Source organism: Convolutriloba macropyga, chromosome 7 (genome assembly GCF_964194025.1).
Source record: "Convolutriloba macropyga chromosome 7, txConMacr16.3, whole genome shotgun sequence".
Taxonomy (NCBI): Eukaryota; Metazoa; Xenacoelomorpha; order Acoela; family Convolutidae; genus Convolutriloba; species Convolutriloba macropyga.
The window spans coordinates 73,207,438-73,227,445 of record NC_134474.1 but is presented as its reverse complement, the minus strand read 5'-3'; the positions used below and the strand labels follow the sequence as shown (position 1 = coordinate 73,227,445).

The window sequence follows — 20,008 nt, the reverse complement described above, 5'->3', positions numbered from 1 at the left end:
TCAGCCAAGTGTAAAATTTAACTGTAAATTTTGAATAACTGTATATTTCAGAGTATTTTGTGTTGTTAAAATGGCGAGGAATTCTGAAAAGGCCATGACTAAGCTGGCCAGATTTTACCAGATGAAACTGAACGAGGGTAAAGTTACTGAGAAAAGACCCTACATGGCTTCAGAATGTGATGATCTGAAGAAGGCTGAACACTGGAGGCGTGAAATCATTGGGGAGATATCAAAGAAGATCTCTCAGATTCAGAACCCTGGATTGGGGGAGTTTAGGATTCGTGATCTGAACGATGAGATCAATAAGCTGCTGCGCATCAAATTTCATTGGGAGAACCGGATCATTGAGTTGGGAGGTCCAAACTACAAGAGATACGGTCCGAAAATGATAAATGCTGAAGGAATTCAGGTGAGCATTAGACTATAAACTACCGAATCATTTGCGAAGTCAAATATTAAATCGCAAGTACCAATAACCTGTAATCTTAAACTTGCAAATATTAAATTACAAGTACAAAATTTTTCACTGTTCAAGAATCTACTGTTCAAAAACTCTATTTGGTACTTCGCAAAATGCGTTATAAAGTGAACTTCACTGAAAAATGCAGCTTGTATTTTTATTCTTGGACAATGTTTGAACAATAAACAAGAATGGTCACTATCATTATCTAATTTGTTAAGTGCATACTTTGTAAAGCAAACGTTTCATTTAGCCTTTTTGTACAAATTTCAACTCAATTTGATCTTAAATTACTACTGCATTATTCCCATACGAGCAGCTTCAATGGGAAAAGGGTGCAAAGCCTCTTACGCACATTTAAAAATGAACTTTATCTTGTACCATTTTTAAAAATGTTATGGGAACATATGAGTGTACATGCGAGACAACAATTACTCTCAATAAGCCCGGTGACGTAAACCTAGAGAGATAATGCTTTTCTCAGAGATAATCTTTTTTAAACTGCGAGGTGAGGTATGATCAATCAGCGCAGAACGTAATGAACTCTTGAAATCTGGGAACGTTTCTTTGTTCTCCGAACTAATACCAGACTGTAAATTGGTTGATCACGCATTTTGTTTCCTAATTGGTGCTGTTGAAAAAGGCGTCATGTCCTGATTTAACATAGAATTACGCGATAAATGTTAACATCGGCGACGTATAGGGAAGGAAGTATATTAGACAAACGTAAAATATCTACTGTTAAGATAGCCAAATTTAAACCATCATACTTTGAGCTATAGATAGGAACATAGTTACACCGAAAAGAAAAGGAAGGCTCGCATGAATCTGAGCGTAGCAGATGTTTAAACTGTTTCCAATAAAAACATAATCGAACAAGACGGCTCGTGCAAACTGCGTAGCACAGATTGTTCCAACATACCTCTTTGAACGTTCTTGAAAAAATTTCATTTACTCTCAGATGGTAAGTTTCCAAGCTAATAGAAGAATTAGATTTTGAAAAACTGAATACTCCGTAAAATTGTTATTAATAGCCGCACAGCGATAGCTGGGGCTATTGTTGGCCTTCTCTTGGTTTTTTTACTCGAAGAGGAGTATTGGTTTTCTTAAGGTTTGTTTTACGACTCGAAGAGGAGTATTGGTTTTCTCTCGGTCTTTTTACGACTCGAAGAGGAGTATTGGTTTTCTCTCGGTTTTTTTTTACAGGAAGTAGATTTGTTCACGCGGCATTTTGACCTAAAGCGAAAGTGAGAAAAGCTGTCTTGGTGAACAGATTTTCGGTAAGCGAGAGAAGTTTTTTGATCATGCGCTGCGTTTAGTGAATGAAATTTTGACTTTGAAAAGTAGTTTTTGACTGAATTGCGCATACAGATAACCGTTTTTAGCTGTTTTTTCATCCAAGTGGCCCAATTTTTTGCCTTTAATTTAGTTTCTTGTAGAAATAAATTTTATTCGATTCTATATTGAAATGCCAACCTCGGAAATTGATACACAGTGTTTTGCAGAGCCTGATAATGCGTTTCAAGTTGGAAATTGGCACATAATTCTTGATTTTTTAGTTACTTTTTGGCTTTTTTTATTTTAATTTCTTCATTTTTGGATCTTTTAACCGTCTTTTTGTCGAAAATCAGTTAATATGGCAATTTCTCTATTCCAATACTCAACGCCTCTTTCTACCTCGATGTAATTTTGTTCATAAAATTGTACATATGCTAATCCGATTTTGGTAGTTTTTTCCCATTTTCGTCAGATTTTCGTTTGTATTTTGGTTGTAATTGCTAGAAATAGTTGTTTTGTGCAACATGAGGGACTTTAATTTCATTTCAATAAAAATTCAATCATTTTTTGGCATTAAGTTTTGAAAAAATAGTTAAAACTTTCATAAATGCAGTCTTAACTTGAAAGTTCTTTTGTCCATTTTTTTGCAAAATGTATAGTATTTATGAATTCTGCTTTTTCCTATTTTACTATTTTCCTATTTTATTATTTCTATGTCTTGAATGTTGAACAATGAAATGTATTCGTTTTTCTTGAATTTTTTAAATTGATTTTTAACTTTCAAAAATCAAATTAATTTTTAACTTTCAAAAATCAAGAATGTCTTTTTGTTACGGTGTTCCTTACATTGTGCCCATATTTACATTCTAGTTAGTATCATTTTAGTTTTGTGCTGGCACCTACATTTATTTTCGGTATATTGATTTTTTTTAGTTGTAAAAAATGAATGATTTCAGCTTTTTCTTAGATTTTCATCAGTGTGCAATTGATTTATTTCAACATAAGGCAGTACTGAGAGTTTGATAGGAAGCTTTTTCCAAAATTTCACTTATGAGTAATTACTACAGCTTTTTTCCGGCCTCGGTACTAATTTAAACGTTTTTTTGCCTTAGAATATTCTTCTGCTGCTTATGTCTTTTCGATGATCAATTTTATATTTGATTTGGTATGAAATCATGTTGTCTAGCTTATGTACAACAAGGAACAGATGTGTCTTGTTTTTTGTCCTAATCGCAGTGATTAGAAGTCTAATTAAAGGTGGTTTTTTATTCTTTAATTTGAGCTTTCTTTTTTGAAACGATTTAACTTAGTTTCTAAGATTATTATCTGCCATTTGCTTCCGCGAGCTTTTTCAGATTAGAATGATGAATTATTTGAGGGCTATTGACAACCCTGTCAGCCTTTTCAGACTATCAGGTTTTTGACCACCTTTATTATATTGGATTTCTTAACGTTAACAAACGTTTTCAATAATATAAAATTTTGCTGCATTTTGTTTTTCTTGTTGACAGTGGTTTAAGTTTCATCAATTTTTAGAGCACACCTGGAGAGGTAGTGAGTTAATGGTTTAATACAAAAAGTAGTGGCTTCCATTGCAATTACGGTTTTGTTTTTGAAGTTCTGACGCTTCGAGTCGATTCCGGAATTCTTCCGGCTATGTTTTTGTTTACAGGAAGTAGATTTGTTCACGCGGCATTTTGACCTAAAAGCAAAAGCGAGAAAAGCTGTCTTGGTGAACAGATTTTCGCTAAGCGAGAGAAGTTTTTTTGATCATGCGCTGCGTTTAGTTAATGACTTTTTGACTTTGAAAAGTAGTTTTTGACTGAATGGCACATTTAGATAACCGTTTTTAGCAGTTTCTCCGTCCAATTTTTTTGCTTTTAATTTGGTTTCTTGTAGAAATAAATATCATTCGATAATATATTGAAATGTCAGCCTCGGAAATTGATGCCACAGTGTTTTGCAGAGCCTGAAAATGCGTTTCAATTTGAAAACTGGCACATATTTCTTGATTTTTTAGTTAATTTTTGGCTTTTTTTATTTTAATTTCTTCATTTTTGGATCTTTTAACCGTCTTTTTGTCGAAAATCAGTTAATATGGCAATTTCTCTATTCCAATACTCAACGCCTCTTTCTACCTCGATGTAATTTTGTTCATAAAATTGTACATATGCTAATCCGATTTTGGTAGTTTTTTCCCATTTTCGTCAGATTTTCGTTTGTATTTTGGTTGTAATTGCTAGAAATAGTTGTTTTGTGCAACATGAGGGACTTTAATTTCATTTCATTAAAAATTCAATCATTTTTTGGCATTAAGTTTTGAAAAAATAGTTAAAACTTTCATAAATGCAGTCTTAACTTGAAAGTTCTTTTGTCCATTTTTTGCAAAATGTATAGTATTTATGAATTCTGCTTTTTCCTATTTTACTATTTTCCTATTTTATTATTTCTATGTCTTGAATGTTGAACAATGAAATGTATTCGTTTTTCTTGAATTTTTTAAATTGATTTTTAACTTTCAAAAATCAAATTAATTTTTAACTTTCAAAAATCAAGAATGTCTTTTTGTTACGGTGTTCCTTACATTGTGCCCATATTTACATTCTAGTTAGTATCATTTTAGTTTTGTGCTGGCACCTACATTTATTTTCGGTATATTGATTTTTTTTAGTTGTAAAAAATGAATGATTTCAGCTTTTTCTTAGATTTTCATCAGTGTGCAATTGATTTATTTCAACATAAGGCAGTACTGAGAGTTGGATAGGAAGCTTTTTCCAAAATTTCACTTATGAGTAATTACTACAGCTTTTTTCCGGCCTCGGTACTAATTTAAACGTTTTTTTTGCCTTAGAATATTCTTCTGCTGCTTATGTCTTTTCGATGATCAATTTTATATTTGATTTGGTATGAAATCATGTTGTCTAGCTTATGTACAACAAGGAACAGATGTGTCTTGTTTTTTGTCCTAATCGCAGTGATTAGAAGTCTAATTATAGGTGGTTTTTTATTCTTTAATTTGAGCTTTCTTTTTTGAAACGATTTAACTTAATTTGCTTCCGCGAGCTTTTTCAGATTAGAATGATGAATTATTTGAGGGCTATTGACAACCCTGTCAGCCTTTTCAGACTATCAGGTTTTTGACCACCTTTATTATATTGGATTTCTTAACGTTAACAAACGTTTTCAATAATATAAAATTTTGCTGCATTTTGTTTCTCTTGTTGACAGTGGTTTAAGTTTCATCAATTTTTAGAGCACACCTGGAGAGGTAGTGAGTTAATGGTTTAATACAAAAAGTAGTGGCTTCCATTGCAATTACGGTTTTGATTTTGAAGTTCTGACGCTTCGAGTCGATTCCGGAATTCTTCCGGCTATGTTTTTTTTACAGGAAGTAGATTTGTTCACGCGGCATTTTGACATAAAAGCAAAAGCGAGAAAAGCTGTCTTGGTGAACAGATTATCGCTAAGCGAGAGAAGTTTTTTTGATCATGCGCTGCGTTTAGTTAATGACTTTTTGACTTTGAAAAGTAGTTTTTGACTGAATGGCACATTTAGATAACCGTTTTTAGCAGTTTTTCCGTCCAATTCTTTTGCTTTTAATTTGGTTTCTTGTAGAAATAAATATCATTCGATAATATATTGAAATGTCAGCCTCGGAAATTGATGCCACAGTGTTTTGCAGAGCCTGAAAATGCGTTTCAATTTGAAAACTGGCACATATTTCTTGATTTTTAGTTATTTTTTGGCTTTTTTCTAATAATTTCTTCATTTTTGGATCTTTTAACCGTCTTTTTGTCAAAAATCAGTTAATATGGCAACTTCTCTTTGATAATTCATTTACTCAATGCCTCTTTCTACCTCGATGTAATTTTGTTTTTATAAAACTGTACATATGCTAATCAGATTTTGATAGTTTTTTTCCGATTTTCGTCATTTTTCTTTGCTTTTTGGTTGTAATTGCTAGAGATAGTCTTCTTGTGCAAAATGAGGGACCTTAATTTCTTTTCATTAAAAATTCAATCATTTTTTGGCGTTAAGTTGAAAAACAGTTAAAACTTTTTCATTAATGCAGTCTTAAAAGTTTTTTTGATAATTTTTTTGCAAAATGTTTTAATGTTTCGTATTTATGAATTCTGCTTTTTCCTGTTTTTTGTTCTTTTCAGGAAGATAGATCCTTGTATCGGATGACTAGTTATCTTTTCTATGTCTTGAATGCTGAACAATGAAATCTATTCGTTTCTCTTGACTTTTTTAAATTGAATTTTTATTTTCAAAAATCATGTCTTTGTTACGGTGTTCCTTACATTGTGCCTACTAGCATATGTACAACAAGGAACAAGTTTGTGTTGTTCTTTGCCTTAATTGAAGTGATTAGAATTGTATTTATAGGTGTTTTCTGATTCTTAAATTTGAGCTTTCTTTTTTGAAAAGATTTAACTTAGTTTCTAAGATTATTATCTGCCGTTTGCTTTCGCGATATTTATTAGATTATAACCATGAATTATTTGAGGGCAATTGATAACCTTGTCAGGGTTTTCAGACTGTCAGTTTTTTTTACCACTTTAATCATTTCGGATTTTTTAACGTTACCAAACGTTTTCAATAATATAAAATTTTGCTGCATTTTGTTTCTCTTGTTGACAGTGGTTTAAGTTTCATCAATTTTTAGAGCAGACCTTAAGAGGTAGTGAGTTAATTGTTTAATACAAAAAGTAGTGGCTTCCATTGCAATTACGGTTTTGTTAGTGAAGTTCTGACGCTTCGAGTCGATTCCGGAATTCTTCCGGCTATGTTTTTACAGGAAGTACTATTCGTTCAGACAATGTTTTGACCTAAAAGTTAAAGTGAGTAAAATTGCCGTGTGAACTGATTTTTTCTAAGCGAGAGAAGTATTTTGATCATGCGCCGCGTTTAGTGAATGACTTTTTGACTCTGAAAAGTAGTTTTTGACTGAATGGCACATATAGATAACAGTTTTTAGCCGTTTTTTCGTCTAAGTGGCCCAGTTTTTTTGCTTGTAATTTGGTTTTTTGTGGAAATAATTTGTATTCGATGCTATATTGAAATTTCAACCTCGGAAATTGATACCACAGTGCTTTGCAGAGCCTGAAGATGCGTTTCAAGTTCAAAATTGGCACTTAATTCTTCATTTTTTAGTTATTTTTTTTTGGCTTTTTTCTATTAATTTCTTCATTTTTGGATCTTTAAACCGTCTTTTTGTCAAAAATCCGTTAATATGGCAACTTTCTTTTGATAATCATATACTCAACGCCTCTTTCTTCCTCGATGTAATTTTGTTTTATAAAATGTACATATGAGAATCCGATTTTGGTAGATTTTTTCAGTTTTTTGTTTGTTTTGGTTTTAATTACTAGAAATAGCTTTTTTGTGCAACATTATGGAATTTAATTTCGTTTCAATAAAAATTCAATCATTTTTTGGCGTTAAGTTTTTGAAAAATAGTTAAAACTTTTTTACAAATGCATTCTTAAAACTTTTTTTGACCCTTTTTTTGCGAAATGTTCCGAGGTTTCTTTTTTCTCTATTTTCCGTTTTTTGAGTTCTTTTAAAGAGGATAGATCTTCGTATCGGATTGCTCGTTATCTTCTCTGTCTCGAATCCTTAATAATGAAATGTATTCGTTTTTCTTGATTTTTTTTTGAATTTGATTTTTACCTTTCAAAAATCAAGAACGTCATTTTGTTACGGTGTTCATTACATTGTGCCCATATTCTTCACATTCTAGTTACTATCTTTCTATCTTTGTCCTGGCACCTACATTTATTTTTGGTACATTGATTTTTTCAGTTGTTAAAAATGAATGATTTCAGCTTTCTCTTAGATTTTTGTCATTTCTTTGGTTTGCATTTGATTTCATTCAACATAAGGCAATACTGAGAGTTTGATAGCAAACATTTTCCGCAATTTCCACCTAAGACTATTAACTGCAACTTTCTTCCGGCCTTGGTTTCAATTTAAACGATTATTTACCTTTGAATATTCCTCTGCTGCTTATGTCTTTTCTATGATCAATTTAATTTTCGAATTAGTATGAAATCATGTTTTCTAGCGTATGTACAAGGAAGAGGTATATGCTCTTTTTTTTCTTAATTGCAGTGATTAGGAGTGTAATTGTAGTGGTTTTGTGATTCTTAACTTTGAGGATTCTTTTTTTTGAAAAGATTTAACTTAGTTTCTAGGATTATTATCTGCCGTTTGCTTTCCCGATCTTTGAGATTAGAGTCATGAATTAATTATTTGAGGGCAATTGATAGCCCTATCAGCTTTTTCAGCCTATCAGTTTTTCGACCATTTTTGACCACTTTAAACGTTTCCAAACGTTTTCAATAAAAAAATTTGCTGCGTTTTTTTCTTGGTGACAGTGGTTTAGGTCACCAAATTTTAGATCAGACCTGGGGAGGTAATGAGTTAATGGTTTAATACAAATGGTAATGGCTTACGCTGCATTTACGGTTTTGTTTGTGAAGTTCTGACGCTTCGAGTCGCTTCCGGAAATCTTCCGGCTATGTTTTTTATTTCGTCGTCATGATTTTTGTTACGACCATATGACGTCACAGCCACTTTTTGTTCAATCGTTCATGCAATTTCAACTGAATTGCATGCGTGACGTCATTTTTCGCTCTTAGTGGAGCGAGTTTTTATGTTCATGCGCGTGATTAAATTTTTGGTCACACTTGACTTACTCACTCTCACAAATGACTTCCTCAATTTGAAATTGACTTTTATTTACTTTAATTCAAAGAGATAAGGTCAAATGGGTGTGTGTCACTCTAAATGAAGGTTATTTGAGATCGGCTAATAGAGGCAGCAATAACTTATATATATATTTAATCAAAATATAACAGATCAGCCTTCAATGAAAAGACGAATTTTTTTGGTCTCTCTTTTTTACTGTTTTTAATTTAGACCGCCGATCTACGAATCTATTGCGGCTATTTTCTGGCAATCTGCCAGCTATGTTAATGAGATCGGTAGCTATTTAGTGTTAATTCTCAGTTATTTCACAAACTTCTCAGTATGAAGAAAAGATGCATGTATTTTTTCATATTGAACGGCCATGTACATCTACACGACAATTGTTTTCCAATTTGAATAAACAACATAAAATTCAACATAATAGAACCATAATTTGTTTCGGAACCTAGACTCCCGAGAGACCAAGATGAGTTTGAGAGGAAAATCTTCCCAGCGGGAAACTTCTCTGATGTACAAAACTATCTCAAGAGCATACGCAGAGGAGCTCAGCTACCGTCTGAAATGTATCTCGAAGACAGGAAAGCGACTACAGACGAGGAGAAAGCAGATCTGTTCAACACTTTCTTCCTGTCAGGTTTTACGAAATCCGACTATCAACGGAAAATTGACGAAAGGAAACTTGTCAGAATTGACATAATCCATTTCTCAAGAAAGGAAATAGAGACTGCTCTACAAGCACTAAACATTGGGAAGGCAAATGGACCAGGTGGATTGGGAAATCTCCCTTTGAAAAGACTAGCGACCAACATCAGTAAGTCACTTGAACTAGTTTTTAACACTATTGGCAATAAACACGAATTGCCGATGTACTGAAAAACTGGATCAATTGTTCCTCTGTTCAAAGACGGAGACAAGCAGCCCATAGCAAACTATAGACTGTTAACCCTGCTGAATTGCATCTCAAAATTACTTGAAACTCTAATGTTTGACAAACTGTACGAATTATATAAAGTTATCGCTCCACAGCAACACGGGTCCACGAAATATAAGAGCACTAACTGTTAGAGAGCTACCTCACAGAACGCTAACAAAAAGTCAAAATAGGCTCCACTGAATCTCTCGCATTACAGGTATCAAGTGGAGTTCCTCAGGGAAGCGTCCTTGGACCTGTATTCTTCAATCTGTTTATCAATGATCTCCCCGAAACAATAATGAACAGCTGTTACGGTTACGCTGACGGTTATAAAGTAGTTGGCACCAACACTGTGACACTTCAGGTAGACGCGAGCAGAATCTGGCAATGGTGTTCCAGAAATATGATGAGACTGAATCTGGCAAAATGCAGTCTACTGAGCATCACGGCGGAGGCAGACGTACAGCTTGGAGGAAGATTCATAGAAAAACCAGAATTCGACAAGGACCTCGGGATGGTTGTCTCTTCGGATCTTTCTTGGACAACCCAATCAGAAAACAGAGTTGAAAAAGCTATGAAAGCTTTCTGGAGCTTCAAACGAATTATCCAAAGTCTCGTCTTGCAGGGAAAAACCTCTACCGCAGCTACGTTGTTCCACTAGTTTCATAGGGATCATCTTTGTAGAAGGCAAGCGAAGCAGACCTCAGAAGGATAGAAGCTGTGCTGAAGAAAGCGGCTTCCTGGATCCTACAGACAACGCAACTGGAGTACAAAGAGTGCCTGCAAAGACTCCAAATTCTTCCACTGGCGATGTATCATGAGGCTCACGTTCTCTTGATGTTTATGGACATAATACAAGGACGATACAATACATGAAATGGGAAAATTGTCTTCAAAGAAAATTCTAACTAGAACGGCTGTGAGCACGATCTTCAGTACGAGAAGACTCCTAAAAGGAACTCAGGAGAGCGATTTCTGACGAGAGCAGTGTTTCTGTCGAATCTGTTCGGCAAGCATTTCAACTATGACATTCAACGCATGAAGAACTTTAAAGAACGGCCCACAAGAGTACTTCAGATACTTTGACAAAAAATTGTTTGCGGAAACATATGTACATGGAGACGATCATGTTTGTGCAATGAATGCAGAAACATAGAAATTAAACTTTGACTGAAACTACTGGCAGACAAGAAAAGTTTCCTTGGATGGCCCTAAGTTCTTGGTTATTATTATAAATAGTCAAACAATGAAAAATTTTGTCCTCCCGACATAAATTTAATACACTGTAGAAATACATATTTGAAGTCTTCAGTTAAATTATTCGCCAGAACCTTATATTCAATCCTACAAAATTCGAGAACATTAACTGCTATTGATTTTCTGTCAAGGTGTAAAATGTCAAGGTCTAAGCAAAAAGCATACTGTGGAAACAAAATTTGAAATTTTTAATTGAAATGCATATTTAGCAACAACTTCTGACCTGCGCTCAAAATCTATTCAGAGAGTATATTTAAATCCTGTTTCACCCTTCTCAAGCATAGAAAGATTAGTCGTTGCAGGGACTGTGACGAGTAATTTCAATAAGGCATTCCGAAGAGAACTTTCTGTTGTATTGAAAAAATTTTTTCCGATACTTTCTTTATATTCAAACCCAGAGGTCCAGTCTAAAGTTGGTCAACTTTTGTATTTTTCAAAATCGTACGATTCGTAAGACAACTGCTAAGCGTTTTAGTATAAAGCAAGCTGTCAAGCGTTTTTTACAAGACAAAAAATAGTAAGTATCATTTTTTTAGATTTGGTTTGAATTCTTAGCTCGATGCTCTCTACAAATTGTCAATCAAATTAGTGTTCTCATGCGATAGGAACAAAACACATAGTAATTGTTTAAATGTCTGATATCACTACAACTAGAACATTTTAATTTAAACTCCAAGAAGGTGAATAACCTTTGATCTACTTAAAAGTTCGAAAAACGTTGAAGGACAAAAAAAATAAAAAAAAAGGAAAATACTATTATTTTGTATGAACTAATGTTTTCTTCAAATCAAGTATACAAGCCTGAATCATGATGGTTCCCTATGGCTTTTTCACAACGCTTTGTTAAGTCTTTTAATTCAACTCGAATTGCTAGATTTTTTTACATTGAATTTTTTGCTCAACGATAAAGTTAAATCTATTGTTTAATAGCCGCTATTGTTTAATAAATCTATTGTTTAATATTAGATGTGTTCACACACTTTTCAATAACTTTGATCTTTGAAAACGGGATAAACCCAACGTAAAGCCCAGCGGGCATTAAGTTTCATTAGAGGCCCAAAGTGCGCTTTAGTAGTCCGCCAAGTGCTTAGAGTGGTGAAGCTACCGGGAAGTAGCTGGGATGGCCTTAATTTAAGGTTAAAAAGTCATTTTTAGGAGTTTTTGGGCTTAAAATAGTGCAATTTTTCATGTTTTTTGTAATTTTTTAAAATCTTTGTTTGATTAGTCTTAGATTGAAGTTTTTAAAGTTGATGAAGGCCTTTTGCGAGACAAAATTACTTTTCAAAATTGTCATTTTTTGGGTTTTTCGAGCTTCAGGGGCCAGGGAATCTTTTCTGAGGTTTGATGATAGAGCACTGCATAGTATGATGATAGAGCACTCATTTATTAATAGCCGCACAGCGATAGCTGGGGCTATTATTGGCCTTCGTTTTTTTATTTCATGATTTTTGTTACGACCATATGACGTCACAGCCACTTTTTGTTCATTCGTTCATGCAATTTCAACTGAATTGCATGCGTGACGTCATTTTTTGCTCTTAGTGGAGCGAGTTTTTATGTTCATGCGCGTGATTAAATTTTTGGTCACACTTGACTTACCTCACTCTCAAAAATGACTTCCTCAATTTGAAATTGACTTTTATTTACTTTAATTCAAAGAGATAAGGTCAAATGGGTGTGTGTCACTCCAAATGAAGGTTAATTGAGATCAGCTAATAGAGGCAGCAATAAATTATACAGATTTTTAATCAAAGTATAACAGATCAGCCTTCAATGAAAAGACGAATTTTTTTGGTTTGGTCTGTCTTTTTTACTGTTTTTTTTTAAACTGCCGATCTACGAATCTATTGCGGCTATTTTCTGGTAATCTGCCAGCTATGTTTTTTTGAAGTTCCATTTTTTTTTAAATCATTGCTTATCGATGATTTTTTAGGGCTTGGAATTGGGTTACTTGATAGCCTCTAGAGACACAGAAATTATTCTGAAGATATTAATTTGACGATTTTCAGCAACATTTCATTAAAATGTGCAATTGATTTCATTTTAATGTTTCGGTCATTTTTGAGGTTATTGATCTTCAAGGGCCAATGAATTTTTTCAGGTCATGCAGATATAATGCTGGACCGATTTCAGAAAGAAAATTGGTCTTGACCATATTTTTGAAATATGTATATTTAAAGGTATAAAATTTTGCCAAAGAGTTAAAAGCTTCAAGAGTTTTAGCAATGAGTAAATTTTTGTTTAGTTTGTTTGATTGTTTTAGTTTCTCATTTTTTTGGATTATTTTGTTTGTGTTTTAGCTGGTATTGATCAATTGATCTGCTGGTCAGGTTTTGTAGTTCTAAGTTTTTCATTCAATTCTTTGAATTGTTTTTCAGGACTTGTCCTGCTATGTTTTTTAATTCGTCGTCTCCTTCGATGATTCTTACGACCTGACCTCTTGGGATTGACTTTTTCAGTTACCTCTACTGCTTTGCAGTTAAAATATATGTGCGTGACGTCATTTGTTTTCTGCTTTTAGGTCAGTTGGGTGGCTTACCTCACTCAAAGAAATAACTTCTGAACTCACATATGGAACTTTAAATTTTATGAACATTTACTAGTTAAGATCAATAGTGTGCATCTAAGTAGTGCCAACTTATATTTCCTAAATTTTGAGTATTAGTTTTGAGTTTTTGATTTCGAATATCAATTTTGAAAAAGTTCTTTTATGGCTTTTTCCTTATAGACCGTATGTGTCATTTGGTCATTCTAAAATTGACAGTCCGAATCTAACCCAAAATGTCTAGTGGTCTTTTAAAGGACTGGTGGTAGATCTGTCTATTTTTTTCCTCTAGCTGTTTCATTTCATGTAAAGCCACAAACGTCTATCGCGGCTATTTTCCGGCAATCTGCGGGCTACGTTTTAGATTTATAGATATACATTGCTCAAAGTTACAAGGCCATGTAAATTTTTTGTTTTTCCATGAGTTGTCATTGGCCGTTAAAAAAAATTGTCACAGCCTTTAAAGCAAAGCTGAACCCCAGAGCAGTTTAAAAAAACAAATAAGACGCATAGTTAATTGTCTGAATGTCTGATATCACTTTAGCAAAAAAATTTGGAATTCTAACTCCAAAAGGTTGATAGCGTTCATGTTCTGCTCTTTTGTTCTCTGCGTACTGTATACTTCTTTTAACCGCCAGCATTGCTTAACGTGCCCAACCTCCGTCGATTAACCCTCACTCCCCCAAAACCCCCGCCCAAAGTTCCGAAAGCAGCTTATATGGAGAAGTTTACTTGTACTGTTTGAACCAAAAATGGTCTGTTTTCGCAGACAAAAACAAAAGTCCTTCGACTCATTCAAGAAAGATAAGTCTTATACATTTAGACACAGACACAGAAAAACTAAACTCAAATACAAAAAAAACAACAACGCACAAATACAAAGAATTACAAAAAACTCTTATTTGGCCAATCGGTCAATTATAAATGCTGGCTTTTATGTTTGCAATAAATCAGTTGGCAATTGGTCAATAATAAAGGTTCATCACTGGTCTTCTTTGGTTTTGTTCAGGAAAAACTACACGTGGACTTTTTGACGCATTTTTGAAAGGTAAGTTCTTGAAGTTTTTTGAAAAATATAACATTGATTTTTCATGAGCATAATGTGTTTATTTGTTTTTTTTTCAAATATCACAGATAATTCATCGGAAAGATTTATAAACTCACATGAAAGCCGCATTTTTGGGCTGAATGAAAGCCGCAGTTTGTCGCAATTTTAAGCATTTTTTCTAATTTTGTCATTAATTCTGACAGGTTTTACATTCTGCCTCTATTTGTGTCTAACCTTTAGAGGAACCAACACACTCGACGCTCGTACCAGCTTTTTTCTCGCTCTGCCGCAAACATATTACACACTTTAAACACACGCACTTACACCCACAAAAGCGCCCACTCACACAAACAAACACCCAAAAGCAAACAGCGACGCAAAATTTTAATTTTTTGCATTTGCTCTTTGCTAAAGGTTGTCTTGAGTGATTTTGATTGAAAGACTAGGCATAGATTTGTGAGGCAGTTAAATTGGTAAACGTAAAATTGACACTAAGTTTCAAATGATTTTGTTTCCGGAAATCTTTTGTCAATCCGGACATTTCATGAGCATAAGGGGACAATTATTTTTCGAAGTCTTGCAGATGTCGTATCTCCGAACTTAGAAGACACGCAGTTCAAGTATTGGACTTTTTTAGAGTCGCAAATAAGTAATTTTAATTTTTCATGATTTCTGTCAAATTTTGTACTCGACTTTTTGTCTAACCTTTAACGGAACTAACTCTCTCACATTAACTCTTTCTACCTCGCGCGCTCTTACACAGACACACACTCTGCATACATCTAACGCACACACATACATGCACTCACACAGGTGACCACTTACACAGATTCAAACCCACAATTACAAACACCGACACAAAAAAAAATGAAATACTTTTTTATTGGCATCTGACCTTTACTGGAGATTCGTTACGGTTCATTCAAGTCTTGAGATATTTTTTTCTCTCTTACAAACTAGTTGTTAATTTCTTGGGGTATTTTTTCGGTAATTGCAAAATCGACACGAAATTTAAAATGAAGTTTTTCTCGATGGAGTTTTTTCGAAATGTTTTGTTTTTTTTTGTTGTTTTACGAGCATATTTGGCCTAATAGTTTTCTTACGATCTTGCAGACGTGTTACCAGTAAAATTAAGTAGACACAAATGTTTAATATGTTTAGAGCCGCGATTTGTGGCAAATAATAAGTAAGTTTTCTAATTTGTTTTGAAAGAAATAGGAAGTTCAAAATAATTGTAAACGGAAAAAGAATTTCTGTTCTTTCACAAAATTCTTCCTTTTAATATGAAATATGAGGAATTTCTCAATCAATTAACGTTTGTTAAATTACAGAAGGGCTCAAAGACTGGTTAAGATCAGTTCGAAAAGCAAAATGTCAATATACAGAGAAGTGAAAAATACTTTCCCAAGTTTCTGAACATTATGAACGATTCTGTTAAATTTTTCAATCTGGTAATCCATAATCTAACTCAATTTTCTGTATTGATTTATTCTGGAGTAGATTAATTCGAGCGACAGGCTCTGACAATGTTATTAGAAATAAAGAAGATTTTCTTTCTTGAAAAACAAAGTTTTTCGACTTCACTTTTCAATAATAAATTTAGTTGATTAGACGTCTACAGGGTTTTGAGAGTACTAAAATGTTTTTTTTTCTAATGAGAATAGAATAATTGTTTGCGGAATACTCGAAAGTTTAGAAAAGAATACTTTTTCTGCTTTTAGTTTTACATTTTAGAAGTTGGTTTTTGCAATTTTGAGAGCTCTAAATTGCCTGAAGTCTTCAATTTCTCAGAAAATCTTGTTCAATTTTCTGTATTTTTTCCTCAACAAAAACACTGTCTTGAACCACAAAAACTTTAATCGTTTGGTCTCTAAAAAATGCTTTCAGCCAAAGGTGTCCCTTCAATTCCAACTGATTGCGCTCGAAAACGAAACAATAGCCAAAAAAGTAGCTCAAAAGTAGCAAACTAGCTGCAAAACCTCAAAACTAAAAAACTCGGATAATTCATATTGAATTTTAGAACAATATCTGAAGATGGTTAAAATTTTTTTACAGCCTATTCAAATGGCTACCAAAAATTTTTGAATACGACCCCGCTCCCTGGAGAAATTGATAATTTGGAAAGAAAAATTCGAGGAAAGGAAAAATTGGAAGGAAAACATGAAAGGGATAAGGGGCGGGGTCAACCTGCGATAAATTTTGTAGTTTTTAATTAAAATTGATAACTATGCGTAAACACAAAGTGAAAATTTGACTGAAGAAAAAAGTCAGCCTCATATATATATATATATATATATATATATATCCCCAATTTTGAAAAAAATTGTGGAGCAATAAGAAAAAATGCTGCGATTTCTGAAGCTCACCGGAAGTCTTTTCAGCTCCTCAAGAACTTGTTTTTTCAGCTTGATAATAATGATTTCAACATAATGATTTCTCGAAAATTATTTGGTGTAGTATGTGCCTTAAATTACGGGACTCAAGGTTGATTTGGGTTTGTACATTTTAATTTAATCTAGCATAATTACTGATTTTTAGTTTTGTTTTCTCTTGGTGAAGGAATGCTACAAAGTTTTGAAAGGTTACTACAATTTTTTCTACTTTCGTAACGTGTTAAATGAGCAGGTGAGAAGATTATTTGTGTATAGGTGCCTGGAGGGGACGGCTACAAGTACTTCGGGGCTGCGAAGGACCTGCCAGGGGTGAGAGAATTGTTCGAAAGTGAACCCCCTGCGCCCCCTAGGAAGACGAGAGCTGAACTTATGAAGAAGGTGGATGCGGACTACTATGGGTACAGGGACGATGATGACGGGGTGCTCATCCGACTGGAAAAAGTGAGTTAAAAGAACTCACTTTGAAGACTTAATTCATTTGGAAGACGATGTTTATTTCGTCCCGAACCGATTTATGTCATGCCATTTTTCCGAACTGCGCAATAGCAGTTCAGACAATGTTAGTTCAGAATATTTAGTTGTACTCTATAAAACGAATCTTGGAAAATTTATGTATAAAAACATACTAAACAGCATGTGATTAACTGAAAACTCGGTTTTGTTAACGTAGGAAGCTGAGGTGGAAATGGTGAAGAAATCGGTGGAAGATTTCAAAAACGGACTGTCAACTCAGTCTACAGAAGACATGGAAGCAACAATGGACACTGGGGAAACAACAGCAGCAACTGCTAATGATGATGACCTTGACCTCTCTCTACACAATCAAGTGCCTTTAGACGAACCATTGCAGAATTTTGTGGCTTATGTGCCAGACATTCCCAGTCAACAGGAAGTGGAGCAAAAATTGCTACAGTCGAAGAAAATGGAGTTGTTGAAACAGTACGCAAGTGATCAGATGATTGCACAAGCTGAAGAAAGTCGGAGAATCCTTGGTCATACTTTATGAGATCGCATTTCTATGTGAAAATGATGAGATTCGTTCTCTTTGTAGTTTGTTCAACCGGTGATTTGGTTGCGTTATCCCGACTTGAAGAGTTTGGATGAGTTTTGCGATGTCTCTTTCATCATCTTTGAAGAGCGAACTAATGCAGAAAAACGTTTCTTCTGTCTATGATTTAGAATTGCTCGATTGATATAAGTGATTAGAAAGCAATAAGTTTTTACATTGAAGTTCTTCAATTTTTAATCGCTCTCAAACGAAGTTAGTAGCAATTATTAATATTAATAGCAGCAAAGCGATAGCTGAGGCTATCATTGGCCTTCTCTTGTTTTCTTTTACAAAGAATTTGAATTGTATTGGGGTGATGTCTTTTTTTGAAGATCTGTTCGCACATTTAAATGATTTTTGAAGTAAAATTGAGGTGATGGTTTTGGTCACGCCGAAACAGGAAGTGGAGCGAAAAAGCGAGTGGTTTTGCGGCGTAAAATTTTTTGGCTTTAGTTTTAAAGTGCAGTGAGAAAACGGTGTTTGAACGAAAATTCGCTCTCTCGCTAGTGTTTTTTGTTCACATTTTGACATTAATTTTTACTGTTTTTTTGGATCTATTTTTTTTCTAATTGGTTTTCCTAATCCAACATTTCTCCATTCTAGGTGTAGTTTTTTTGTTTAATCGATGACAATTTTTTGAATTGTACGTCAGAACTGTTATGTTTTTTATTTCGTAAACAGGATTTTTAATTCGACGCTTTTTGTTCATCCGTTCATGCAACTTCAACTGAATTACGTGGGTGACGTCATTTTTCACTCTTAGTGGAGAGTTTGTTTATTCCTGTGATTAAATTTTTCGTCACGCGTGACTTACCTCACCCTCAAAAATGACTTCCTCACTCTGAAATTGACTTTTCTGTACTTTAATTCAAATTGATAAGGTTAATTGAGTGTCTCTTTTTTGGTTTGATTCTTGGAACTGCAGATCTACGAAGATATTGCGGCTATTTCCTGGCAATCTGCCAGTTCTGTCACTAGTCCTGTGGTCTTTTTATGCAATTAATTGCTTGACCAATTTTGCGTGTGACCTTTTTAACCTTGCATTCTCCAAAAAGTAGCGGACGGATGGCATTAAGTGGTTCAGCAGCTTTCTTAGAGTCTAACGCCTTGCTAGTTTCTAAGTATGCGATTCGCCAAAACTGTTTCGAGGAGACAGTTTCTTGGTGTCAAGGAAGTTCTTAATCTTAAAAAGAGTTTGACCCCCGTTCCTTCAACCCCCCCCCCCCCCCCCCCCGAACAGCCTCCTTCACCTGGCAATTTGAACCTGGACCTCCCTCTCGTCCAGCCAGCCCCGCCCCATGCTATTATCCCGAAGCCCCAGATGGCTACTACCGAAGCCATTTCGAAAGTAATTCGCCCGACGTCAGTCGGTTCTGTTTCAACCTTTTGGTTTGGCTCCTAGAACTTCAGAATGAGAAAGCAACACTTAGGGAAATTTTGACTCGGCTTTTCAGATCGAGATCAAGTTTTGGCCGGTAGTTTACACTATTTATAGCGCTCATAGTTGTCAAACTCCCAATTAAATCTTGAAAACTGCATTTTTCAAGCGAGCCGTTACCCTGCCAATGGGTCATTGAAGAGCAAATTAAGACTATGAAGAACGACTTTTTATGGTTTACAAATTAAGAATTGCTCGTGGAATTACTTGCGATTTGAGAGAAAATTTTGCTTATGAAAAATATATTTCGGCTTTTTTGCTGGTGATAGGGGAATGGATGATAGCTAAATAGACGACTCTCTTTGGCTAATATTTGGGAGTTCTTCTCTTTTTTACAATTCAAAGAATATGAATTGTATTGATGCGTTTTCTTTTAAGCTTTTTTAAACTTTTTGTTCTCAATGAAAGTTCAAATCAGATTGTCGATTTTTGTGAATCTGGAGCAGTAAAGTGAACAAAAATGCTAGTATTATAGCCTGTCAAAATGTTTTCAAACTACTTTTAAAGTGAGGGATTGGCTGAAACACCATTAGGCGAAAGTCATTTTTTGCAACCAGTCGGCGACCAGTCGGCTAGTGTTTTTTGTTCACATTTTGACATTAATTTTTACTGTTTTTTTGGATCTAATTTTTTTCTAATTGGTTTTCCTAATCCAACATTTCTCCATTCTAGGTGTAGTTTCTTTGTTTAATCGATGACAATTTTTTCAATTGTATGTCAGAACTGTTATGTTTTTTATTTCGTAAACAGGATTTTTAATACGACGCTTTTTGTTCATCCGTTCATGCAACTTCAACTGAATTACGTGGGTGACGTCTTTTTTCCTCTTAGTGGAGAGTTTGTTTAATCGTGTGATAAAATTTTTCGTCACGCGTGACTTACCTCTCCCTCAAAAATGACTTCCTCACTCT

At 34.2% G+C, this 20,008-nt stretch overlaps 1 protein-coding gene across 1 annotated transcript; it reads left to right on the top strand.

The window, feature by feature from the left end:
• Positions 1 to 55: 55 nt before the first annotated feature.
• On the top strand, positions 56 to 17,841 carry LOC142342522 (pre-mRNA-splicing factor ISY1 homolog). The gene is made up of 3 exons (XM_075393870.1): positions 56 to 409; positions 16,867 to 17,052; positions 17,282 to 17,841. Exons 1-3 carry the CDS (start codon positions 71 to 73, stop codon positions 17,615 to 17,617), a joined length of 861 nt encoding a protein of 286 aa, XP_075249985.1. The 5' UTR covers positions 56 to 70; the 3' UTR covers positions 17,618 to 17,841.
• Positions 17,842 to 20,008: the final 2,167 nt, after the last annotated feature.

Bases quoted from the DNA above. Each gene is read 5' to 3' on its own strand.
- LOC142342522 (XM_075393870.1), top strand. From the start codon at position 71: ATGGCGAGGAATTCTGAAAAGGCCATGACTAAGCTGGCCAGATTTTAC. The intron at 410-16,866 runs GTGAGCATTAGA...ATTTGTGTATAG, and splicing joins TAAATGCTGAAGGAATTCAG to GTGCCTGGAGGGGACGGCTA. The intron at 17,053-17,281 runs GTGAGTTAAAAG...TTGTTAACGTAG, and splicing joins TGCTCATCCGACTGGAAAAA to GAAGCTGAGGTGGAAATGGT.